The 26,916-nt window shown below is 39.7% G+C and overlaps 1 protein-coding gene across 1 annotated transcript in view; it reads right to left on the reverse strand.

Moving 5' to 3' along the window:
* Positions 1 to 3,361: 3,361 nt before the first annotated feature.
* Positions 3,362 to 26,916, reverse strand: part of atad2 (ATPase family AAA domain containing 2) — a 61,644-nt gene continuing 38,089 nt past the window's right edge. The window contains exons 12-28 of the mRNA XM_078398622.1: positions 26,382 to 26,556; positions 25,231 to 25,319; positions 24,079 to 24,238; positions 23,371 to 23,461; positions 22,536 to 22,850; positions 17,209 to 17,338; positions 15,379 to 15,565; positions 13,159 to 13,344; positions 11,814 to 11,949; positions 10,183 to 10,379; positions 9,211 to 9,370; positions 8,337 to 8,459; positions 7,962 to 8,108; positions 7,195 to 7,614; positions 5,810 to 5,946; positions 5,296 to 5,424; positions 3,362 to 3,574 (exon numbers count right to left, since the gene is read on the reverse strand). Coding sequence (XP_078254748.1) covers positions 3,536 to 3,574; positions 5,296 to 5,424; positions 5,810 to 5,946; positions 7,195 to 7,614; positions 7,962 to 8,108; positions 8,337 to 8,459; positions 9,211 to 9,370; positions 10,183 to 10,379; positions 11,814 to 11,949; positions 13,159 to 13,344; positions 15,379 to 15,565; positions 17,209 to 17,338; positions 22,536 to 22,850; positions 23,371 to 23,461; positions 24,079 to 24,238; positions 25,231 to 25,319; positions 26,382 to 26,556 — 2,821 coding nt within the window. The 3' untranslated portion in view covers positions 3,362 to 3,535. The remainder of the gene's footprint in view (positions 3,575 to 5,295; positions 5,425 to 5,809; positions 5,947 to 7,194; positions 7,615 to 7,961; positions 8,109 to 8,336; positions 8,460 to 9,210; positions 9,371 to 10,182; positions 10,380 to 11,813; positions 11,950 to 13,158; positions 13,345 to 15,378; positions 15,566 to 17,208; positions 17,339 to 22,535; positions 22,851 to 23,370; positions 23,462 to 24,078; positions 24,239 to 25,230; positions 25,320 to 26,381; positions 26,557 to 26,916) is intronic.

Consider the following 26,916-nt stretch of genomic DNA (forward strand, 5'->3'; position numbering starts at 1 on the left):
ACCTGCAGCATATTTTGATCTGATACTTAAATGCATAGTAAATTAGACTTTATTTGGTTAAACAATGGGTACCAGTGGGTTTTCTAGTGTCAGTCATTTTGATAACTTCAAATGACTTGATTATGCAAATATATTTTGTGCTGACAAGTCATTGATCACCAAAATCACTTGCCTAAAACAGAGATTGCACACACAACACATGCATTATTAAATATCGTCTACACTGCTATTGCATAACCATTATGATTCTGCAACCAGAAATCAGCTTGTGCAAACCTGCTTTGATTCCACATATATTATTTAACATCTTAAATATACAGATCCCTTCATTCCAAATCTTTGAATGAAACGGATCTAATTGGAGATTTCATTGGCCAATAATTGGCAAGTGTCAAAATATTTTTCATTTTACGCAGAGCAGCAGTGCCATGTTCAATTAAAATATTTTTAAAAAGTTGTTTGTCAGTAAAAAAACATTAAAGGAAATCAAATATGCCTTTGAAACAAAGCAGAATATTAATCATGTGATTTATTTTCACAATTAAAAAATGAATATCATGGTCACACTCAAACCATCCAATTGTTTACCAGTCTAACAAAGCTATCGGATATATTTATTTCCACAGAAGTCTGAAACAAAATATTCAGTATTGCTATATAACTCCATAGGTCATGTCCTCATTGTTCACTTATTGATTTTGAATACATAGTTTGGCTCCGTGTTTGTTGATGTGGATATAATCTACTTACCTGTACAACGTTCTTGCTGTTCAAATTTTGTTCATTTGATTTTGGGTTTTTTTTCCATCTTGTTTTATTTTGTGCTGTTGGTATGATCTGCCTTAATTTACAAGGTAAATGATTTATTTACCAGTAAATGCACAAATTATGTGCCCAAATTATTTTCCCAGCGTGAATATCACTTTTGAAAGAGGAATTACCTGGAAATCCTAAACCAAATGACCATAATTATGTAAACCTGGATGAGATTCTAAATAATTTTTTTTGTAGTTAAACCAGAGAAAAACTATGGCAAATAATTTTCACTAGAGATGAGAGATTCTAGATGGTTGGTGCCATAATTTTAAAAAGGGATCTAGGCAAGAACTTGAGTACCAGTGTAATGGACAGTTGCTACGCGATACACTGTATTGTGACACATTCCTCCCGTGACCACCATTAAAATTTTCTGTGACTTGTGCCACAGTAGACCTTCTGTCGGTTCGGACCAGACAGGATAGCCTTCGTTGGCCTCGCGCATCGATGAGCCTTGGGCGCCAAACACCCTGTCGCCGGTTTGTCCCTCATCGGACCACTGTCGGTAGGTACCACAGCTGAGCACCCCACAAGCCTTGCCGTTTCAGAGATGCTCTGACCCAGTCGTCTGGCCATAACAATTTGGCCCTTTGTCAGAATCGTTCAGGTCTTTACTCCTGCCCATTTCTCCTGCATCCAGAGTGCCCATGATGACCCCTGTCCACCGTCAAAAGCGCCTCCATTGGGCACACGAGCGTCAGAAATGGAGCTTGGAGCTGTGGAAGGTCACTTGGTCCGATGAGTCCCGTTTTCTTTTAGATCACGTGGATGGCCGTGTACGTGTGCGCCATTTACCTGGGGAAGTGATAGCACCAGGATTCTGTGGGAAGACAAGCCGGTGGAGGGAGTGTGATGCTCTGGGTCCTGGGTCCAGCCATTCATGTGGACGTCAATTTGACACGTCACCTACCTAAACATTGTTGCAGACCAAGTACACCCCTTCATGGCAATGGTATTCCCTGAAGGCAGTGGCCTCTCAGCAGGATAATGCACCCTGCCACACTGCACATTGTTTGGAAATGGTTTGAGGAACATGAAGTGTTCACGGTGTTGCCCTGGCCTCCAAATTCTCCAGATCTCAATCCAATTGAGCATCTGTGGGATGTGCTGTATCAACAAGTCAGATCCACGGCGGTTCCACCTCGCATGTTACAGGACTTGAAGGATCTGCTGCTAATGTTTTGGTGTCAGATACCACAGGACACCTTCTGGAATCTTGTAGAATCCATGCCTCGGCGGGTCGGCGCTGTTTTGTCGGCACACGGAGGACTAACAGTATATTAGGCAGGTGGTCGTAATGTTTTGGCTCAACAATATACATGTAAGCACATGGAGCAACATGCAAAAGAACAGAATAAATTGGCCCCATTTGGAATTTGTGAGCAGTTCTGATCATTTCTCTAAAGGATGTGATTGCCTTGGAGAGAATGCTGAGGAGATGCATCAGGAAGTTGCCTGGAATGGTAGCTATCAGTTACGAGACTAGATCAGCCCTTTTCCTTGGAGTGGAGGCTGAGAAGAAACCTAATAGGTATTAGGGAGTTTCCCCACTGTACGGGTGCTGCATACTTGAGTTGCTGCAAATTATGCCCGTGCGGTGCCGAGCATACTTTCTTAGTCAGTCAAATTTCCCATGCTCATCCAATAACTTGACAACTTAAGAGTTAGATAGAGCTCTGGGGGCTAGCGGAATCAAGTGATATGGGGAGAAGGCAGACACAGGTTACTGACTGTGGATGATCAGCCATGATCACAATGAATGGTGGTGCTGGCTCGAAGGGCCAAATGGCCTCCTCCTGCACCTATTTTCTATCCCTCTACTGGCCTCTGACCTAAGCACCTGCACTCACATCCTCTGCGATAATGCTTCCTATCAATCTGATTTCTCTTGCGTTGACTCTAATCTCTTCCCAAAATCAAACTAAGCAAGCAGAGGTAAGATAACAAAGATTTTTTTTTTTTAAGTTCTAATATTGGTGGGCAGAGTATGATTTTAAAACTTTCTACTTATCCTTTTTTTAATAAAGTATTCTAGATGAAATTAATGTTCTGGTCCCCAACCTCCCCATCTTTACAAATACTTTTGGGTGAAAGTCTCCTTATGTACGCCATTATTTCCAGTCCGCATCTCCAATGTATAGCAAGGACTCCGTGTACAAAATTAGCATGAATGGAAAGGATAATGAGAAACATTTCTCCATGACATCCAGAAGGCATGGGTTTAAGGTGAGCAGTTAAGAGTTAAAAGGGAAACCGAGGAAGATTTTGTTCACCCAGAGGATGGTTGAAATCCTGTCACATTTCAGAAAGCATCTGGACCAGGACCAGCATTACCACAGGCCGATCACCAAGTGCTGAAAATGGGATAAGTAATAGATAATTAACAGTCAGCATGGAGATTGTGAATCAAAGGGCCTAACTGTGCTGTAGGAGTCTTCAGCTCTAATATTGCAGCATTAATAGGAGGAACCATTCTTTAATCAAATTTATTTTACACAAATTAAAAAATATAGCAATTATAAACATAGCAAAAGCTTCGGTTCAACATAACACTTCATTTTTGCTGGAATATATTTACATTCAAAATATAACTTGCTTTGGTAAATAAATGTGAATAGCTTTAAATTGTTACAACCATTAACATTATATTAAAAAAACAGGAACCTGTCCAAAACAGGGACTAGAAACTCTATTCAAAATACATTCATATTCAGAGTGATCAAGACTGACTTATCCTCCTCAATTCATTTTCCATTTCCTGTAGGACAGAAGAAAAATAAAAGTCAGGCAATGATATTCACTTACATTCATTCCAAAATGTAACTGTTGTAACTTCCAAATATTAACCAAGAACAAAAATTTTCAGAATCAACATTTTCACAAGAGCATAAAGTTAAATATCTGAAGGTGCAATTTCACACATAGGAGCATTAATCAGTCAACTCTTTCACATGCCTTCAATGCAAGTCTATTCTCAGCAATCTTTCATTCATATATTGGATAGACAAAATACTGGAGAGTAACTTAGCGGAATTGGCAGCAACTAGGGACAGAAGGAATGGGTGATGTTTTGGGTCTGAAACGTCACCCATTCCTTCTAACCAGAGATGCTGCCTGTCCCGCTGAGTTACTCCAGCATTTTGTGTCTATCTTGAGTGTAAACCAGCATCTGCAGTTCCTTCCTACATTCTTCATTCATATCTTTCTTTCACCTACTGTCTAGGTTCTGCAGTGAAAATGACAGCCAAATTCCCCTCTGAATCCAGAAAAGTTGAAGGAATTTAATTTTGCACCAAACACCAGAGATCTAAACCAGTTCAAAGCACTATATAGAGTAAAACAGCATTCAAAAGCCATTTGGACATGTACATGCTTAGGGAAGGTTGAGAGGGATATGGGCCAAATGCAGGTAAATCGCTTAGATGGGGCAACTTGTTTAGCATGGACAAGTTGGGCCAGAGGATTTGTTTCTGTATTCTAGCATTCCAAGACTATGACTCATAGCTCAGTCCGCCTTAACAAACCTGATCTCCCGGTGGCTCAGCACTCCCACTCCCAGTCTGACCTTTCTGTCATGGGCCTCCTCCATTGTCATAGTGAGGCCCAGCGCAAATTGGAGGAACAGCATCTCATATTTCGCTTGGACAGTTTACACTCCAGCGGTATGAACATTGACTTCTCCAACTTCAGATAGTTCCTCTGTCCCTCTTTCCCCTCCCCCTTCCCAGTTCTCCCACTGTCTTCCCGTCTCTGACTACATCCTATCTTTGTCCCACCCCCTCCCCTGACATCAGTCTGAAGGGTCTCGACCCGAAACGTCACCCATTCCTTCTCTCCTGAGACGCTGCCTGACCCACTGAGTTACTCCAGCATTTTGTGTCTACCTTCCATTTGAACCAGCATCTGCTGTTATTTTCCTAAACAAGACTATGACTACAGTGAATTTCAGACCCATCTACATCTCAAATCTAGCTAATGAAATGATGGAGATTTAGTTTTGTGATGGCCATGAGATGTGATGAGATGGCCATGAATACAAGAAATAAAGGGAAAGGATATGCAAGTAATTGTCAAGATATTTTTTATACATTTACAGGAAAACACATTACCATATTACCACTATCCTGCCTTTCCTCCCCTCTTTCCATGCTTTTGTATTTGCTTAAAACAGTTTTATTTATATTTCTTATTCTAACAAAAAAATAAATTTCCCTGCTTTATGAATGCTGCTCGACCCGAGTATTTCCAATCTTTCTCAGAGATACTCTTTCCAATCCAAGTTTATTTCTAAAAACATTTTAGTCATCCACCAGCAATACTGAACATTTACTGATTTGTGTGTGTGATCTGTCAAAAGGAGATGAATCACCCGACCATATAACCAAATTGTAGCACAGTAAAGCTATTAAATACTAATTGTCCGGATGCAAAAGGTGAGAGTGCATATCTGTTTTGAATTTATCGAACCCAGCAACTTACATTTATTAACATTGTCTTATCAAACTCTTTCCGATGGCAATAGATGCATTGACTGAGTACTGCATACAACTTTTCAAGATGAGTTACAGTGAATTCTTCACTTTTCAGAGTAATCCATTTCCAGAGATTCTGCAGGTGAACCAGATTAAAGAACACATTTAATTTTAAATGTTGATTTCGCAATCAAAAAGATCATACTTCAAAGGATTCTACATATGTATCTTGAGTTAAAAGTGCAGTTTCCCCATAACTAGTTAAAGTTGTAGAAAAAAATCTTTGGGTAAAAATAAAAGATAATGAACAATTGCTATTACAATTAATAGAGGTCATCCTCTGTACAAATGCCTTAGATAACACCAAGATCCCGTGACTGTTAGCCTGCGTGTTTCAGGCTTTTATTTATAGAGGGAATATACGGATAATGAAAACTCAAGGTTTTAATAAAACAATGAATAAATCATTACAAAAGCTTATTTCAAATGCTGATAGCGATTGTCTGTTACCCATAACCTACCATTAGCCTTTCATGATCTACTATTACGGGAGGAGTATGTTCAGAAAGGACCATCATTGCCTTCTCAACATTAATGTGTTGCTGTTGTTCCACCTGGACTCGCTTGCTCCGAGTCATATGTAAAATAGAGCAATCATCTGGGAGAAGAAATACGAACAGCAACTTCAGAGTGGTATTCATCTTTCTCCCGTCATCTTCACGACCATTATTAATTTAACTTCTAAAAAGCATTTACCACACAATTTTCCAACACCCTCATTCAAAGTTGCGTATGTTGCCAAAAATGTGTGTGGTACAGACACAAAACACAATAACTAGTTCAACCCATTTCACGTTGTTAGGAACATGCAATTAGCAGAAATCAGCAATTACGTGAAGGAAGAAATATTTAGGACAACATAAAACATTAGCCCTAGGTCTAGTTCCATGCATTCACACAATGAAGTAGCACAAGATGATGTCAGAGGTTATGTCCAGCATTCCTTCCTAGCCACGAGAAGAATGGATAACATGCAAATAAAAGAGCAAGCATTATTTGTATGGTACAGGGAAGTCTAATCTCAAAATTAACTATCTTGTGAAATAGCCTGGCAAGGCATGAAGGCAGGCAGCTTACCACCACTTTCAAGGGCAATTAGAATAGGCAACAATTGATGGCCTTACCATGGGTGCCCACATCCTGTGAATAAAAATAATGCTGATACTTATTCTCAGCACGAGCCTAACAAGCAGTGAATGCTCGACATCTATTTTTAGGTGAAATTGAAAAGGACTAATGCAGAACGTGAAGTTCTTTTTGATCAATGCAAGTGCAATGAAATAAAAATCAGATCATTATAAATAACCCGATTACTCTTTCTGATGGTTATGAATACAGCACTGAGCAGTTAATTAATTACTTAAATTCTTCTGTTGTTACCAAGGCAAATGCTGCAGTGAATTTTCACACACTAACCCAACAGCAATGTGCTAAGCAAACAAACAGTAAGGTAGAAATGGCCCAGGTCACCAGAAATCTCCTATGCACTGTTCTTTGAACATTGCCATTTTTTTATTTTTTTTTACTCATACCATTTTCAGGAATACAAAATTATTTACACATGATTCATGCAATTTTTAAATTATTTACGAGATTAAAAGAGCTTCAATATTATTAAAGGTGACTGTGTATTATTGTTTTAACATGCCTTTTGATTTCCCAAAATAAACACAAATTCATTCGTGTTAGTAATAAGCAAAAGTACATTAAAATTGCATGAGCCTTCTCTCGCTCTCCAGTGCCCAAACCATTGAGGGACACATAGCACACCCAATCCCTCATCCCAAAAAAGATAGCCAAAATAATTACACAACTGTAGTACTTCCAAATATAAATATACACAAACCTGGGGAATGATAGGGTTTGTCACCCCTCTTTTCCCTGTGCTCACTTGTTACAAGTTGTTTTTTGTGACAATCCCCATTACCCAGTTCATTTTCTTCCCATTTTGTTTCATTGGTACAAAGCTTTTTCTTCTTGCATAAACTTTCACCGGCAGATATAAGTGTATCAGGCTGCTCATCGGTGATTCCCTCAGTTAATTTTACATGGCTATACCCATTATGGAGATGTTGCTTTTGAGTATCTAGGAAGGCATCTCCGTTGCTGAGCGTCTCATCTAGTCTTGAATCATGGGGATTTTCTATTCCCTCAATTCCATCTTCACCGTCAGCGTCCTCAGAAATGTTGTTTTGTGTAGACTTCTTGCGTTTATATTCATATATACCACGATACCACCTACTTCGATATTTCCTTTTTGAATGAGCTAAATAAATAAAGTATTTTGTTACTGTATACCAGAATAAGCAATACAACCCTACATTCAATAAACATGTTATGTAAAGTTCTTTATAGATGGATTATCATTTTTAAATGATCAAGGTATTTCATAAGTGTTGTATCAAAGTGTTTTGAGGTCAGAAGAAATGACTGATAAATTGAGCCCAAGAGAGTATTTGAAAACAAGGATGAGAAATTAAAATCAAGGGAGCACTTAATCACATCTACCAGTTTAAATTCATACAATTTTAGTGCGAAAAAGAGAATATTTTTAGTGTCCATTGATAGAAAAGCATTTGAAGAGAAATGTATAAAAATTCAATCAACACTCACATGAAGTTGAAGGTGTACTTGCAGATACCGGTGAGGATAACTCAATTTTTTGAGAGGAATACTCTGGATCTAGCTTTTTATTCTCTGTGGTAAAATTCTTTGGTAGCACGTGATAAAACGTGGGTGCAAATTTGGAAGAGTAACAACCTACAACAATAACAACAAATCACATTTAAAGAATTGAATAACATGGAATTCATAATTCACATTTTTTCCTCTAATGCAGTATTTAGCACATCAAAACATTCAGTTAACCTTGGCAAGTATCTGGAATAGTTTCAAACATTCCCGTTTCCACTGCAGATAATCAGAGAAGATATTACTGCAGACTATGTTGGATTTCAATTTAAAACTGGTTAAAGAAAAGTATTGTACCTCGGTTTCTTCGGGATTCTTGAGTTTCTTCGCAGAGTTTTTCAAATTCTTCATCAAGTTCGGATTTCATAATTGCATAGGCAGTGTCTTTCAAAGAACAGGCTCGGTGTCTGATGATACGATCTTAAAAGATAGTATTACATTACTCATTGTGTAGAAGCATTAATTAGCTACATTTACATTCAACTTTTGCTACAAGGGAAAAATCATTAGAGACCCATAAAGGTCTCATTGTTAAAATTACTTTTGGATTAATTTGAATAAATGTATCTACAATGTAACAATGCACTACTTAGAGCTCTACTTAATTTACAACACGGAAGTCCAACAACTAATTGAAAGTAACCAGAGTTCAAATAACTTGTATCATCCCCGAAATCTCCAAGCCTGAAGCTCTCCATATTTCACATAATACATAAAGAAGTCAAGATTAACTAAGACCCAAGAAAGATTTGATACAAAACGCAGGGGAGTCAAAATAAAGACATGCAGTGTTATTGTATGCATGTGCACTGATTCCTGAAGCTCCCCAAACAGACTGCCAAGCTGGTTAAGATGGCAAATCTGATCCACTCTTTAATTGGCCACGGCATAGATTTTTTTTAAAGGCACGGGGGAGATGAGGGGAGGGGGGGGGAAGAATATTGAACATATTCAAATCAATCAAATATATAATACCTATAATGGTATAGAATTGAACCAATCGCTAAGATAAAGGGACAATCAATGTTCTTGCCAGCACAAAAACATAGCAGCTAATGTGAGATCAAGCAGCATCTTTGTTGAACATGGATAGGTGTTGCTTCGGGTCCAGACCCTTCTTCAAACCTTTTGGTTGTATTCAAGAGAACAGATTTTCTCATTTGTTCCTTACCAGCAGGATCTCTATCCGGATTATACTCCAGTGCATTATTGCAGATCAACTCTACGTCATGCAGATAGTCTTTTACAGTCATGTATTTATGCAGATCAATGTTTGACATTATTGTCGAGAGATCCATTGGCTGTTTTATAACTGTGCAGTAATCTGGAACCTAAAAGAAAAGTTAATTTTACGAGTTCTGTATAATGCAAAGAAACATTTGCAGGCAAAATATCCAACTTTTTCCCAGTAAGGGTGATCTTATCAAATAAGCTAATGGCCAGGATTGTACCACCCTTAATAAACCATGCTAATACATCTTTATCTCCTTAATTACTCAGGAAAGTAAATTAATTTCCCAGTAATTGACTGCTTCCAAAAGCTGGCTCATTGAAGTTGACCAATGTCAGCAGTTGATTCTTAAGACTACGTTCCTCCACAGGGGATCTGTCATATCAGGGGCAAAGGGAGCATTGGTTTAGTTTCTCATTTGAAAGCACTGCACCCCATGTGACTTTGCAGTGGGATATCACCTTTATCTATCCTGTGTCCGTGGTTGCCATCTGCAAACTCACAACCCTCAGCAGCATTTTTCATTCTCTCTCTACTCTCTCTAATCACCAAGTTCCTTCAGGAGCTTCTTGTCATCGTCCAAATTCCTCTTCCCTAAGCCTTTAAAACCATCCGCTCTTTCTATCTTCTCCATGCCTTCTTTTCTTATTCACCCCCAAAATCCTACTATTTTCCACATTACCCTTTCTGGCTTCCAGCATCAATACCAGCCTGGTCACCAGCCCATTCCCCCCCCCCCAAATGGTTTTTAATGTTACCGAGCTCTGGGAATGTGAAAGGCACTTGATGAATATGTCTGCTTTACTTAAATTAACTTAAATAGTTCAGCTTGTCAAGATCCAATAGCATTTTCACTATAAAATTTGAACATGCACACGGGACGACATGCTATAGCAAGGTCAACAACAATACCTCCTCTACATCGACGGGCTTGGTGAATGCTTTAAAACGTTTGTCGTTTGACAGTCTGTGCGTCACTTCTCGAAGGAAAAGCCTGAGCTCCCGTAAAGTGCCTTCCTCCTCCTCTTCTATCTGCTTCAGCTCCATCTCAGAGAGGCGCTGGGGTTCTGGCGGTGGTGCAATTGGAAGGACTTCCAAAGCCTGAAGGACTAAGGTGATTTTAAATTTGATTAACATTCAGACCAACATCACTGCTGGAGGACAGCAGAGCAACCACAAAACATTTCAAAATGTTGCTCATTGTCAAGCTTAAAATTTTCCAAAATAAACAGAGATCTGACACTGAAAAAAGGTTGGGGATGAGCAGTAGCTTTCAAATAATACATTAATTTGTAGTAGACTCTCTCAAGAAGGCGATGATTGAAGGAAGGATACTTTAAGCAAACTGGTTTTATACTAGTGTTTCCAAGATCCTCACGTTAAAACAAAAATGATTCCAAAATGGATTGATAGGCTAGATGCCAAATGGATATTTCATCTAATTGGAATAATGGAACAGTCTTGATCTGGGGGAGATATTGTTATCTGAATAACAAGTCAAGCATTCAGGCCTGAGATGAGAAATCTCTTCACACAGGAAGGTTGGAAATATTCTGAATTCTCCACCTCAGACCTGTAGATGTTCAGTTACTGAAAATATTCAAGATAGTGATCAGTAAATTTGTGAAAGTTAAGAGAATATGTCAAAGTGGGAAAGCAAATGAGTCACAGGATCAAGACATGATCTCACTGAGAGGCAGTGCAGACTTAAGGCCATAGTGCTTACTCTTTCTGCAAAAGTATAATACTGCAGATTCTACAATATGAAGTACAACAGCTACACCTGTGGAAAGAGTTAATATTCCTGAAACCCAAGGCATTAACCCATGATGTTGCACTCCAGGCAGATGCTCTTTGCCAAATGAGAGCAAGGCTCAACTGATCTTGTGGTCCAGCAATAGTTAGCTGAACCAGTTGTGCACCATATAATCACCAAACCTTCAGCTCTTTAACTTAGTCATGCGGACAAGAGTTATATCAGGAAAGGACTAAAGATGGTGCTGGAACAGATGCAAAGATGGTCCGTATGCGATTGATGAATTACTGTAGTAAATCAGTGTGAAGGAGTTTATTCTCAAAGATGCAGAAGAGAATTGGAAGGGTGAAGCAGGTGTCAAGAAATAAAAGTATGGGATGAAAGATGATCTTGGTGGTGGGAATGGAAGGGCTATAAGAAATGGTGCTGTGACAAAGGAAACGGACAATTGTATGTGGAGAAAAAGGGTGGTGGGGTTGGGGTGGAGAAAACAGCTGGGCAGTAAGCTCACTAAATTGAAGAGTGTTTGAAATGACCATGGATGGCAGGGCACTGATTGAGGCAACTGCTGGAAATGGCTGAAGATTATTGGGTGAAGGCTATTCAACACATGGCCAACAAGTCTTTATAACACCCAATTACCTAACCCCATTTCCCTGGGATACACACCAGCCTCCACCAATTCATTAGATCCGTTTACTTTGAAAGTTACTAATCTTTAAAATTCAATTAAAAGAATGGTTTAAAATCCCAGTTTGTGATAATCCCAAGATCAGCTTCAACTTACTAGCTTTCCTTTTGGATGAAGGGGGCTTTGCAGCCTGTTTCATTATTAGGTCTTCAAAAAAACTCTTTCTTTCTTCATAGTTAGGAAGTGGAACATTGAAAACCTCTCCAGAATGGCGGGCAAACAATTCTTTTACCTTAAAAGATAAAGGCTCAATTAAAAAGCAGATTAAAAGTAAAATGTTTGGTCATGTTTTAAATGACGAAAACAATCAAGGTAGGTAACTGAAGCAATCAGAAGGACATTAATCTTCCAAGAATAATTATCTATTAACTTGACCAACACACTGATTCAATCACATCCTTCTATTCTTTGTTTTTACACAGCATTTGTTCAATAATTCTAATTAAAACAATGCTGCAAAATTACTATTCTTTCCCTGCACGATTTCAATTACATGACTAGGTGAAGTGCAAAGTAAGCATTATATTGAAGGTATTCTACCACTGTGTTTAATTTAGAGTATGGGAGTAGTTGGAATAATAATTATTGGCAAGATAATTATATTTTTCTCAAGGAACTAGATACCAGAAATCAGAATTCAAGATAGACACAAAATGCTGGAGTAATCACCAGAATTCAAGGTCCATTCAAATATCACAATCCAGATCAAACTAAATAATAAAAAAATAGACCACCGGGTGGCGCCATCAGCGATAGCAGCCTCGCCAACAGTCTATCTGCCTTTTCATCTTTTTCATTATTTTTAGTGTGTTTTAAAAGTATGTGTTAACGTTTCTTTGTTTGTTTTATGTGGAGGGGTGGGGTCAAGGGAAACTTTTTTCAAACTCTTACCTTGCCAGAGATGCGATTGTTTTCCGGATCGTATCTCTGGTCACTCTGCGGCCCAACATCATGAAGCTGGAGGCCTTGCTTGAGACTGACTTTGAGCCCCACCACGGGGTCGTGGACTTACCTGGGATCGACACTCCAACTGCGGCCTGCAGATTTCAACATCGAGGAGCTCACAATCTCGGATGTCGCGAAGCTCCAAAGTCGCAGGAGGTTCGACTAGCCCCGACCCAGGGTCTGATCGCCCGGCACGGGGAGCTGGGATTCCGCCCCGATGCGGAGGGCCCGACCGCCGGCTACGGGAGCCAAGATCGTCCCGTTAACGGCAGGTTTGAGCGCCCCAACCGCGGGAGAACAAAGAAGGGAAGCCTTCCATCACAGTGAGGAATGCGGGGGAGTCGCTATGGTGGATGTTCATGTTAAAAAAATTATTTGGGTGTCTTGTTGCTCTTTATTGGTATGACTGTATGGCAAATCAAATTCCTCGTATGTTGCAAAACATACTTGACTAATAAAGTACTATTATGATTATGATGATTAAATGAACATTTACCTCTTCCGCCAGTTCTTTTTGTAGAACATCACATGTTGCCAGCAGCAAGATTGGGGTAAATGAGGGAATATCTTGAAGTAATGAAATGAACGTTGCTCTTAAGGTGTCTCCAACTGATTCCCACCATTGATCGATGTGCGGAATGTACAGTATACTTGGGGCTGTCCTTAGAGCTTCTCGGAACATCTAAATGCATCAACATAATTGTGTAAAATTAAAGAGTGCTTAATGATCATCCCAGATCCAAAATTACATTGCTAGCAACATAAAATGACATATCTGTTCACAACCTATCAGAATCTGACATCCTAACCACACCTCCAATCAATGTTCTAACAGTTCCATATCTGGATTCTTAAAGCACATACACATTACTTAAGTTTGATTTTATGAAGCCAATTTCTAAGAATAGATTTCACATATTGATGCTTTTCCTGCTGAGGTTTGCTGTTTGTAGCAACTTTGATAGTTGGAGGAAGGGGAACCATAAACTTTATTTGTGGCCTTTTCTATTCACCATATCTAGAACATGTATGGCAAAATTTAAAGCAGATATGCTGGGCAATTAAAAAAAATATATATTGAGGGTGGTGTGTGCCTGCGGCTTTTAAGAGATTTCTATATAGGCACATCAATATGCAGAGAATGGCAGGATATCGATCATGTGCAGGCAGATGAGATTAGTTCATCTTGGCATCATGCTCAGCACAAATATTGTAGGCTGATGAGCCTGTTCCTGTGCTGTACTCTTCTGTGCTCTATCTTCTATTAAAGAGCAGAAGTGAAACCATCCTTGATTGACTGATAAAGACCTTATTCTGGATTCCAAGTAGAAATTGGAGGAACACTGAATAAACTAAAACAGCAATGCAATTTTTTTTAAAAGGATTTAAACTTAAAGCCATGGCAGATCCCTCGACTAAAACATCACAAAATTACAACACGATTGACAGCTCTGGAACACAAATGTAAAGCCCTATATCCAGTCAAGCCTGCAAGTTATCATTGCATATTGAGGGCATTTACTATTAAATGCTGTTCCACGGCAAGGGTATAATGTTAGCCAAAGCCACCATTTTCTGGGTAAGGAAAGTGGAAGTGAAAGTGGACAGGTTTCACACAAAAACTACAATGAGTATTTGGGGGTGAGGTGTAAGCAAAGTGACTTTTTCTTATGGGATTTGCTTCTACATGAAGGTTGGATGTTTCGCTGACGTTTTTAAAGTATTACATTTAGGAAAGGTAAATGAATAACACTCTTCAGTTTTCATAGGGAATTCAGATCTCAATTTTGTTGGGTTTCAAAAGCCATTGTTTTTGCACAGATCTTTTAACTGCTTTCATTTCCTTCCCCCAACTCTCCCAAATAAACCAGGACAAATTATAATTTAGAGGATGTAAACAGGGTAAACAGAACAAGAATGGAGACATGCACTTCACAATGCTTAACTTTAACTCATATTATGTTTAAGTGACTGCAAATTAAATTATACATACTTTATGCATCATTCTGCATCTTACTAGGAAAAGATATTCTTTTGTTTACAAAGCAAGTTAGACCACTGCAACAAAGTAAACCTACTGTATGGATGTGAATAACAGAAGTACAGTGGGGGGACTATGTATAAACACAGCTGTAATTTCTACAAGGTGAAACCACAATGTGTAAAAATACCCTTTAATAAAATCTAACAACGTGCACTTTAACCACGTGTGATTTTTTCTATTACAAATCTCAAATTGTGGATTACAGTGGCAAATAAATAAACGATGGGTTTTTGTCCCAAACATTATGGTGGGCACTGTAGTTTGAAATATATAATTTTACATGTGACCCAGAGTAGAAACCCAGACAAAACCTATCCAGAAAGAATACAAGCGTACAGGTGTCAGAAGTTATGGGGAGAAGACAAGAGAATGGGGTTTGGAGGGATAGATTGGCATAATAGACTTGATGGGCCAAATGGCCTAATTCTACTCCTATTCCTTATGACCTTATGAATGACTAATCAATGGACAAAGAAAAAGCAAAATTACAAGGTAACTACTTGTAAGATGACTTTTATAAACTATTCTCAAAATAATTTGAATTTACCTTTAAATAAATTATGTATGATCACCTCATTGAAAGCACCCAAACTAAAATGTTCAAATTAAACCACACCAAGAGTTTCCATTAAAATACATATTCCAGAGCATAAAAACCATAGATAATCGTACCATTGCACAGGTTTCTTCAGGTGATGTGGTACTAACACCATATAACACTGGAAGATCTAGTGTATGTACTGCATATTTCTCCATGTTATGAAGCAATGCAGGGGCAAGATGAGAACTCTGACCTGAACCCTGTACCCCAGCCAGCAGTAGCCTTGGTCTGTAAGAGGTTGGCTGGTGATAGGCACACCTAATGATAGATGAGATATTCATGAATATTTCTTCAAAAATCAAGTGTTTAAGATATTTAAAGCAATAATTCGATAAAGGCCAAAAACATTTGATAAGTCATTTACAATCAATAACTGCAGATTAAAAAAATTAAATCATTGCATTTAAGTGTTCAAAAATTCAGTGATACAGGACCTTCTGTTGACATTTCCTCAGACGACTGGTAACAAGGAACAAGAGTAAAAACCCCAATGCTTCATGTTGCCCAACAAACTGGCCACAGAAACAAGACTCTGATGTTTTACTCAAGTCTCATTACATTTCACATTTATAAGAAGTAAAATTGTCTGGTAATGGTGGATACAAAAGAGGCTACATTTTGTCGTGAAATTCGTAATTCCTTTAAAATTCTTAGAAAGTGGAAACAGTCCATGTAAACTTGTCACCCAACATTTACACCCTTTTGATGCAGCATCTTCACTGGCAGATTCAATTATACAGTGACAATGGAGCAGTTTGCTTGAAGACGGACATGAACTTGCACAACTCTTTCAAATCACAAGGCATTTCAGAGCGTTTCACCCAAAAAAAAAACTTTCGGCTAAAGGAGGATTTGATAGATGTATACAATATTATGAGGGGCATGGGGAGGGGTAGATAGTCAAAAATTAGTGCCTATCCAAATGTTGGTAGATCCCCAAGAGGCCCCCCCCCCCCCGCAACTTCCCGACCACTGACATCAAGCTTCGTTCCCTCACTTGTCCTTGCTCCCCTCCTGAAATAATGGTACAACAGACACCCTACAGTGTTTCTGAACTTCAACTTTTCCACACACCGTAGAAATACAGCGCGGAAACAGGCCCTTCGGCCCACCGAGTCTGCGCTGACCAACAATCACCCCGTACACTTGCACTATCCCACTCAAGGGACAATTTACAATTAACGAAGCCAATTAACCTGCAAACCAGTACATCTTTGGACTGCGGGTGGAAACTGCAACACCTGGAAAAAACACACACGATCACAGGGAGAATGTACAAACTCCATACAGACAGCATCCAGGATCAAACCCGGTTCTCTGGCGTTGTAAAGCAGCAAATCTACTGCTGCGCCACTGTGCAGCCCCGATTCACATGTTGTATCAATCCATGAATTTTGAAATATTTGTTTTATAGGGAAACAGGAAATGTGTGCACAAAATGTACCACAAACACTCAAGAGGCAAGCACCCAGTTAATCTGTTCCTATTAATCCTGGGACAAGTGCCAGCCAGAGCACAGAACACCAATTATCCTTGAATATGGCCATGGTACCTTTTACGTTTACTTAAGCAGATACAGCTCTGTTTAATACTGCAACTCTGACAATGCCACACTTTATCAATGTTTTGGGATGATAGAAATGTGCATGGGAATTTATAAATGGGAAAAGTTCACATAAGGCATGATTAAGTGCTTCATTTAATAAAAAAGACAAAATGAGAAAAATCCCACCTACAATAATGATTACAACATTTGAACCGATGGATTTCTCAATTTATTAACTTATTATTATGTCAAGTGGAAAGTTACATGCCAAGAAAACCCACTTTGTGATAGTCATCACGCACCTCAAATTCCTGTGGGCAATTACAGATCTATAGAATAGAATAAGTGTACCTACCGCCTGTAACTGAGGAAAGATCCACCATGTGCCTGCTTACTGGCTGTTTTTTGATGTGGTCCATTTTCAAAAACAGATGGACTTTCATCATCACTGTAGACACCATCATTAAGTATGTGGCTTAATCCATCTGTTTAAGGAGTAATAAAACAATTAGTTTTCCTTCTCCTCAAATCAACCCATCAAATCTGTGTCAAGTACATAATGAGCAACCAAAACAGTATATTATAAAGTCAACACCATCAAGAAATGTTAAATAGAAACATATAAATTAGGTGCAGGAGGCCATTTGGCCCTTCGAGCCAACACCGCCATTCATTGCGATCATGGCTGAACATCCACAATCAGTAACCCGTGCATGCCTTCTCCCCATATCCCTTGATTCTGCTAGCAACAAGAGTTCTATCTAACTCTTTTAAATTCATCCAGTGAATTGGGCTCTACTGCCTTCTGTGGCAGAGAATTCCATAAATTCACAACTCTATGGGTGAAAACGTTTTTGCTCATCTCAGTTTTAAATGGCCTCCCCTTTATTCTTAGACTGTGGTCCCTGGTTCTGGACTGCCCCAACATTGGGAACATTTTTCGTGCATCTAGCTTGTCCAGTCCTTTTAAAGTTTTATACGTTTCTATAAGATCCCCTCTCATCCTAAATTCCAGTGAATACAAGCCCAGTCTTTCCAATCTTTCCTCATGGCAATCCTGCCATCCCGGGGATAAACCTAGTGAACCTCAATAGCAAGGACGTCCTTCCTCGAATTAGGAGACCAAAACTGCACACAATACTCCAGATGTGGTCTCACTAGGGCCCTGTACAACTGCAGAAGGACTTCTTTACTCCTTTTACTCAAATCCTCTCGTTGTGAAGGCCAACATGCCATTAGCTTTCTTCACTGCCTGCTATACCTGCATGTTTACTTTCAGTGACTGGTGTACAAGGACACCAGGGTCTCGTTGCACTTCCCTTTTTCCTAATCAGACACCATTGAGATAACAATCTGCCTCCTTGTTCTTGCCGCCTAAGTGGATAACCTCACATTTATCTACATTATACTGCATCTGCCCATTCACTCAACCTGTCCAAGTCACACTGCAACCTCCTAGCATCCTCTTTGCAGTTTATACTGCCACCCAGCTTTGTGTCATCTGCAAATTTGCTAGTGTTACTTTTAATTCCATCATCTAAATCATTAATATATATTGTAAATAGTTGCGGCCCCAGCACCGAGCCTTGTGGCACTCCACTCGCCACTGCCTGCCATTCTGACAGGGACCTGTTTATTCCTACTCTTTAGACAACAGGTGCTGGAGGAGGCCATTCGGCCCTTCGAGCCAGCACCGCCATTCAATGTGATCATGGCTGATCATTCTCAATCAGTACCCCGTTCCCGCCTTCTCCCCATACCCCGACTCCACTATCCTTAAGAGCTCTATCTAGCTCTCTCTCGAATGCATTCAGAGAATTGGCCTCCACTACCTTCCGAGGCAGAGAATTCCAGATTCACAACTCTCTGACTGAAAAAGTTTTTCCTCATCTCAGTTCTAAACGGCCTACCCCATAGTCTTAAACTGTGGCCCCTTGCTCTGGACTCCCCCAACATTGGGAACATGTTTCCTGTCTCTAACGTGTCCAACCCCTTAATAATCTTATACGTTTCGATAAGATCTCCTCTCATCCTTCTAAATTCCAGTGTATACAAGCCTAGTCGCTCCAGTCTTTCAACATACGACAGTCCCGCCATCCCAGAAATTAACCTTGTGAACCTACACTGCCTGCACTCCCTCAATAGCAAGAATGGCCTTCCTCAAATTTGGAGATCAAAACTGCACACAATACTCCAGGTGCGGTCTCACTAGGGCCCAGTACAACTGCAGAAGGACCTCTTTGCTTCTATACTCAACTCCTCTTGTTATGAAGGCCAACATTCCATTGGCTTTCCTCACTGCCTGCTGTACCTGCATGCTTCCTTTCAGTGACTGATGCACTAGGACACCCAGATCTCATTGTACGTCCCCTGTTCCTAACTTGACACCATTCAGATAATACTCTGCCTTCCTATTTTTACCACCAAAGTGGATAACCTCACACTTATCCACATTAAACCAATTTTCTATCCATGTCAGTACCCTACCTCCAATACCATGTGCTCTAATTTTGCCCACTAATCTCCTATGTGGAACCTTGTCAAAGGCTTTCTGAAAGTCAAGGTACACCACACCGGCTCTCCCCTGTCAATTTTCCTAGTTACATCCTCAAAGAATTCCAGAAGATTAGTCAAGCATGATTTCCCCTTCGTAAATCCATGCTAACTCGGAACAATCCTGTTACTACTATCCAAATGCTCCGCAATTTCGTCTTTTATAATTGACTCCAGCATCTTCCCCACCATTGATGTCAGACTAACTGGTCTATAATTTCCCGTTTTCTCTCTCCCTCCTTTCTTAAAAAGTGGGACAACATTAGCTACCCTCCAATCCACAGGAACTGATCCTGAATCTATAGAACATTGGAAAATGATCACCAATGCATCCACAATTTCTCGTGCCACCTCCTTAAGTACTCTGGGATGCAGACCATCAGGCCCAGGGGATTTATCAGCCTTCAGTCCCATCAGTCTACCCAACACCATTTCCTGCCTAATGTGGATTTCCTTCAGTTCCTCCGTCACCCTAGGATCTCTGGCCACTAGAACATCTGGGAGATTGCTTGTATCTTCCTTAGTGAAGACAGATCCAAGGTACCGGTTCAACTCGTCTGCCATTTCCTTGTTCCCCATAATAAATTCCCCCGCTTCTGTCTTCAAGGGACCCACATTTGCCTTGACTATTTTTCTCCTCTTTACATACCTAAAAAAGCTTTTACTATCCTCCTTTATATTATTGGCTAGTTTACCCTCGTACCTCATCTTTTCTCCCCGTATTGCCTTCTCAGTCATCTTCTGTTGCTCTTTAAAAGAGTCCCAATCCTCTGGCTTCCCACTCTTCATTGCTTTGTTGTACTTCTTCTCTTTTATTTTTATGCTGTCCTTGACTTCCCTTGTCAGCCACGGGGGCCTCTTACTCCCCTTGGAATCTTTCCTCCTCTTTGGGATAAATTGATCCTGCAACTTCTGCATTATTCCCAGGAATACCTGCCATTGCTGTTCCACCGTCTTCCCTGCTAGGGCCTCCAGTCAATTCTGGCCAGCTCCTGCCTCATGCCTCTGTAATCCCCTTTGCTATACTGTAATACTGACACTTCCGATTTTCCCTTCTCCCTCTCAATTCGTAGAGTAAAACTTATCATATTGTGATCACTGTATCCTAATGGCTCTTTTACCTCGAGTCCCCTTATCAGATCTTTGTTTCCCGCCTGCCAACCAATTTTCTATCCATGTCAATACCCTACCCCCAATACCATGTGCTTTAATTTTGCCCACTAATCCCCTGCGTAGGACCTTATCAAAGGCTTTCTGAAAGTCTAGATACACTACATCCACTGGCTCCCCTTCATCCATTTTACTTGTCTCATCCTCAAAAAATTCCAGAAGATTAGTCAAGCAGGATTTCCCCATCACAAATCCATGTTGACCTAGACCGATCTTGTTACCGCTATCCAAATGCACCGTTATTACTTCTTTAATAATTGACTCCAGCATCTTCCCCACCACCGATGTCAGACTAACTGGTCTATAATTCCCCATTTTCTTTCTCGCTCTTTTCTTGAAGGGATAACATTAGCTACCCTCCAATCCACAGGATCCGATCCAGAATCTATAGAACATTGGAAAATGATCACCAATGCATCCAAGATTTCTAGAGCCACCTCCTTGAGTAGCCTGGGATACAGACCACCAGGCCCTGGGGATTTATCAGCCTTCAGTTCCATCAGTCTATCCAATACTATTTCTCACCTAATGCAAATTTCTTACCGTTCCTCTGTCTCCCTGGATCCTCTGTCCTCCAGTACATCTGGGAGGTTGTGTCTTCCTTAGTGAAGACAGAACCAACCAAAGTACCTATTCAACTCTTCCGCCATTTCCTTGTTCCCCATAATAATCTCACCTGTTTCTGCCTTCAAGGGACCCACATTTGTCATTACTAATCTTTTTCTCTTAACATACCTAAAGAAGCTTTTACTATCCTTCTTTATATTCTTGGCCAGCTTACCCTCGTACTTCATCTTTTCTTGTTCTTGTTAAACAAATCCTTGAACGTGTGGCTTTAAGTGAAATGCAAGGTTAGCTGATTACATTATCAGCTGAAGTGATGCTGCCTAACCTGCTGAGTTCCTCTTAGTTTTTGACTCTACATTCACATAGTACTCTCACAGTAGAAAAATATACCAAAGTGCGTCAGAAAAACTTTATTGGATAAAATCTGACATAGAAAATGTATGTTCAGGAGATCAAAAAGCTTGACCAAAGAAGAGGAAGCATGGGCGTCAGCAATGGAACAAAAGAAATTGACAATATGCAAGAGACCAGAGTCAGAGGAACACAAATATTTGATGACGGTAAGAGATAGAGGACAAGACCAGGAGTTAATTTGCAAACAAAAAACTAGGTAGTTCAGTCTGAAATGTCACCTATTTCTTTTCTCCAGAGATGCAGTCCAACACTTGAGTTATTCCAGCTTTTGTATAAAAGACTGATTGATACTATAAATATTTGAAACTGATAGAACATTGCTGCATTTGTAATTTTTTTAAATTCTCGGCGGGAACAGAGATCTGGGGAATCCTTCTTCTCCCCACTATGATTATTACAGAGTCCATACCTAGAAATTCTGAACCTCCGTCTGATCAGGTGAAACACACCTAGCTGAAACCATTCCGGTAACATGACAGTAGGCCCAGAGCAGAAATACAATTCAGCAGAAGTACAATATTTTCATTCAAAGATATTTAGATGAAGTCATGATGCAAAAAGACAACACTGAAATTAAGTTACAGGCAAAATAATAGGTTACTACAGTGTATAATTCCAAATATCTTCTTGCTATTTTTTAGTCTAGACTACTTGCTGTCAGGTGCTTATTGGATTTGTTTAATAAACGTGAAAAAGGTATAATTTAACACTCTGTAACTGGATTATGAAGCTCTGACCAAAATAAACAATTAAATTGATTCTTCTCTACTGAGTGGTTGAAATATGGAATGTATGACATAAAGGAACAATGAGCAGACTGGTAAGTATTTGTAGGTGATCTAGGAAAGCTAAAGGATGACAAGAGTATATAATTAGACAGAAAAAGAGTTTTGCAAAGGGCTCATGCGTGTATCGTATGGATCAATTAGGATGAATGGCTTGTCTCTGCAATGTACATTGCATGCATTTAATTCTTACCGATCTCGCCATTCTTTCTAAAGTCTCGTCCTGCATGTGGGAAAATCTTTTCCAATACATTTAGAACTCTCTTGAAAGTGTTCTCCAGGAGCGGCCTGACAACAAACGAAAGTGCCTGTGCAGGAGAGTTCACTGTTCGCTGAGAAGCAGGTGTGATCTTTTGCATGGCCTTCACAAAATCTCGTGCCATGATGTTAATAGAAGATACATCCAGCAGCAATTTTTCAGTGGTGGCATAAATCTGGGGGTACCGGCGACGCAAGGCACACAGGGCAGCTTCAGCACAGACGGATTTAATATCAGCACCACAATAGCCTGTGATAGAGAACATATTACTTAATTGATGCAAATGTTTAGGAGGCAATGCAAATTATATACACACACACACGACTTGCCGAGAGGACCCACCAGGTATGCCCGGCTCGCCCACCATGGTCTCTTGTAGGACCAGGAACCCGCCCAAAAGCTCGGAGCTCACCCAGAGGCCCGTGGTCAGCAGGATCTCGCCCGAAGGCTCGCAGATGGCAGGACCTCGCCTGAAGGGATCAGGAACCCACCCGAAAGCTTGGCAGACTGCGCAAACCAGTAGCTGGAGAAGTGGGACGCGAGGAGCAAGGGCCGGTAGGAGGGTGAAGAGGGGTGATGTCTCCAGCGCCTTCAGGTAGGCTGCAGGACACAAAGATGGCCGGGCGAGGAACATCTAATCACGGGACCTGCTCCAGTGCATAGACCAACCGGACTTTAAATAATGGCACCAAAAATGGCGGCGTGTGTAATATATGCAAAATGAATTTCACTGTTGCAAATGTGACAAATAAAGTATTATTGACCTTACCTACACACTTCTCTGCCAGTTCCTGGAGAAATGCATCTGATGGCTTTGGATTCCAGTCCCTGGTATGGATTTTTAGTATCTCTTTACGGGCCTTTTAGCAAAGTGAAAGAAAGGAACAGATAAATATTTTTAAAGTAAATATATTTGAGCACTGTTGAAAAGGTATCACTTTTTTGAGTGAAAATTGCAGTGCCATACATCTGCAACCAGCGAGCCTTCAATTACTCAAATTAAGTTTTATTTGATCCAAAAAGTGGCATTTGTGATTTAGCACTCTGGGTTAAGTAGCTTATGAAAATCTGGAATTTTGCCAAAATGACAAAAACAAAATTGGTGCCATACAACCACAAAGTGAACAAAACTGATTAACCAAATTCAACTTGAGGCTCAAGTCTCAAAACAGAGCAAAGCAAAACTCTACCCCAGCATGCAGTGAGAATCAGACCCCCTGTGAAATTCTGCTCCAAGATGAGGTATGGAAAGTGCAGATTAAATTAGTTAACATCTGGAACACCATCAAGCCGGTCAAAGTGCAGCATTGCTCAAGCACTGTGGATTGGAATCTACCACAGATGCCAAATGGCACAGAAATCACAAAAGTACATTGTGCCAGAATAATCAACTCAAACATAATCCTTCCTTTCAGAAACCAGAAAGGAACTTTTTTTCACATTAATCAAACCAACTTGTTAATGCTTGAACACTTACATCTCTGTCTGGGAGACCAAAAAGAAATTCTCTATCAAATCGTCCAGGTCTTCTTAAAGCAGGATCAATTGAGTCCAGTCTGTTTGTGGCCCCTATCACTACAATCTCGCCTCTACTGTCCAGTCCATCCATCAATGCCAGCAAAGTAGAAACTATGGAACTGAAAAAAAATGTTTAATCTTTCCAACTGAAGTCATAAACACAGAGTAATTGAGGCACAGACTTACAGATAAAGAACATGGAGGTTAAAAATCACTATCATAAAAAGTGCAGGCTTCTGAAGTTGACATCTCTGGAAACCAAAATAAATATGCTCAAAAGTCCATAAATTTATTTAAATTGACTTTGTGTATCATTGCTTATAAATTAATAGATTTACAGCCCATATCAACCTGCATTTGTTGTCAAAGCAGGTTTGTTCTTTTAACCGCAAGAAAATTTGATGCATCAAAAATGGGGAAATAAATACCCAAATAGTTAAATAAACATCTAACCATATTACTGGGCAGCACGGACTTGGTGGGCCGAAAAGGCCTGTTTCCATACTGTATATCTATAGTCTAAAGTAAATCTTCCTGCCATATTACATGGTCACCCGCAACACATCCAGAACTCCAATAGGTACTCGATTCATATGATTTACAACCTTTTGTTTCACCCCTACTCCCTGCTCCACAAGTGAAGAATTTTCTCTCCACGCCCAAAATAAACAACCACTTGTCCTGAGACTCCAAGCCTCTCTGGGCACTGGAACTATCCCAAGAATTTTTACCGCAAGAGTCTGCTACCCAACCAGAGCCCAGTGGGACCAGACCATGCACCAGGATTGGGTTGGATCCTACAAAAGATTTGTTCTCGGGGTTGAGTTGAATCAGGTCAGCACTTTTATAAATAAATGCAGCAAGGCTCAATCATTTATTTACAGCCTGGTTAAGCAACCTCCCCGTGAAAGAACCCAACTGAAAATGTAGTTTTGGATCAGGTCAGGTCAATGGTAAGGTTGGGTTTGTGGATTTTCTATTTTATACCCAAGCAGATCTTACTGCACCATGTACAGCAGTTCATTTTCTGTTTCAATGTAATGAGACCGACCTCTCTTAAAACTGTACAAATAGTTTTTGCCCTTTTAAAAAAAACTCTTTTTATGCTTACCTATGTATCTGATCCTGTCTGCTAGAACGAACAGGAGCCAAGCCATCTACTTCATCAAAGAAAATAATTGAAGGACGCATAAGATAAGCCTATGGGGGAAAAAAAGTTATTTTTGTAGAACTTTCTCAACAAGACTGAAGAAACAAAGTGAAAGATTATGTACCACCTCAACTGTTTTTATATCAGAAATTGTATAATGAACACAAACAAACCATTTGTAGGCAATTGCAATAGAAGGGTTGGAAGTGAAAATATTTGGTGCTCATTTCTGGTTCCGCTATATGAAAATTATTTTAGTTAGTTTAGTTAATTGTCATGGTACAGTGAACAGCTTTATTTTGAACTGGGCAATGGAAGCATAACTATTAGCTGGATACGTTAAACTGGATGAGCCGCTGTATGATTTCCGATAAAACCTTATGCTGGTCAGGCAGCAACTCTGGAGAAATTCAGACTGAAGGGTCCCGGCCTGAAAAGTCACCTGTCCAGTAGATAGAAGGTAGAAAAGTACAACACCGAAACAAACCCGTGTGCTCACAATGTCTGTGTTGAACATGTAAAGATAAAATAAATTTATCTGCCTGCACAGGCTCCATATTCCTCAATTCCCTGAACAGTATTATTACAAAATAAAAAATAGAGCCTGTTCAACCTTGTAACTCCTCTGCCATTCAACAAGGTTGTGATCAATCTTTTATGTCAATATCACTTTCCTGCACAAACACCAAATCCCTTAATATGCATAAGTCTACTTCTGCTACCCTTCTTCTATGTACTGATCAGTACACAATTCTAAAGATTGATTCGTCTTCTGACCCAATTCCCTATTTTGAAATTGTAACCCCCCCCTCCCCAATCCCTGGTTCTAGGCATTAAAGATTTCAAAAGGAAATTTGATCGAGTGAATTAGTGAAGATGACAGGATCGGAGGACAAAAGTCTCAGCTTTTAGGATGACAAATGATAATATTGTTTAAACCACAAGGCCCAAAATCAGATCCAAATAGATTTCACATAAATAATTCTTAATTGTGCATAAACTGCTCCAGATTCACTGCTTAATGTGCTAGTTAGCAACTCAATTTCTGCATTTTCTTTTTGTACACTTGATGTTCAAAAATCAAAATGTGAAAAATCGAACATTCTAATTACCTGATCAAAAAGCAACCGAAGTTGTCGTTCAGATTCCCCAACCCATTTACTGAGGCAGTCTGCACCTTTTCGCATGAAGAAGGACACTCGTCGATCTCCCTGACTGCACTCATTTGCCAAGGCTCTGGCAACAAGGGTTTTCCCAGTCCCAGGAGGACCATAGAATAAGCAGCCTCTAAACACAGAAACAGAATATTTTTTAATGTGAATAACTCCAACTAGCCATACTAACCATTAGAAAGTTGTCGTGAAAAATAAAAACATTTTCCATAGATTTTCTTCAATATTGCAATTGATTGCTTCACTCGTTATTCTTTACGCCCATACATGTTTGTATACACAAATATTATCCGTCCATCTATTTATCTATCTATTTTTTAAAAGATTTTTAGGACAATTTTAGGACCACCTTACTCACCATTGTCATGGGGAATGTTTAACACAACTTTCATTCAAATTGGTCTTATATTTTTAAAGTTAGAGAGATTTTGAAGTTTAAAAATTACCTTATTAAACCGATGCTTGCCATGTTCAG

This window comes from Rhinoraja longicauda, chromosome 4 (assembly GCF_053455715.1).
Source record: "Rhinoraja longicauda isolate Sanriku21f chromosome 4, sRhiLon1.1, whole genome shotgun sequence".
In the NCBI taxonomy this organism is placed as follows: domain Eukaryota; kingdom Metazoa; phylum Chordata; class Chondrichthyes; order Rajiformes; family Arhynchobatidae; genus Rhinoraja; species Rhinoraja longicauda.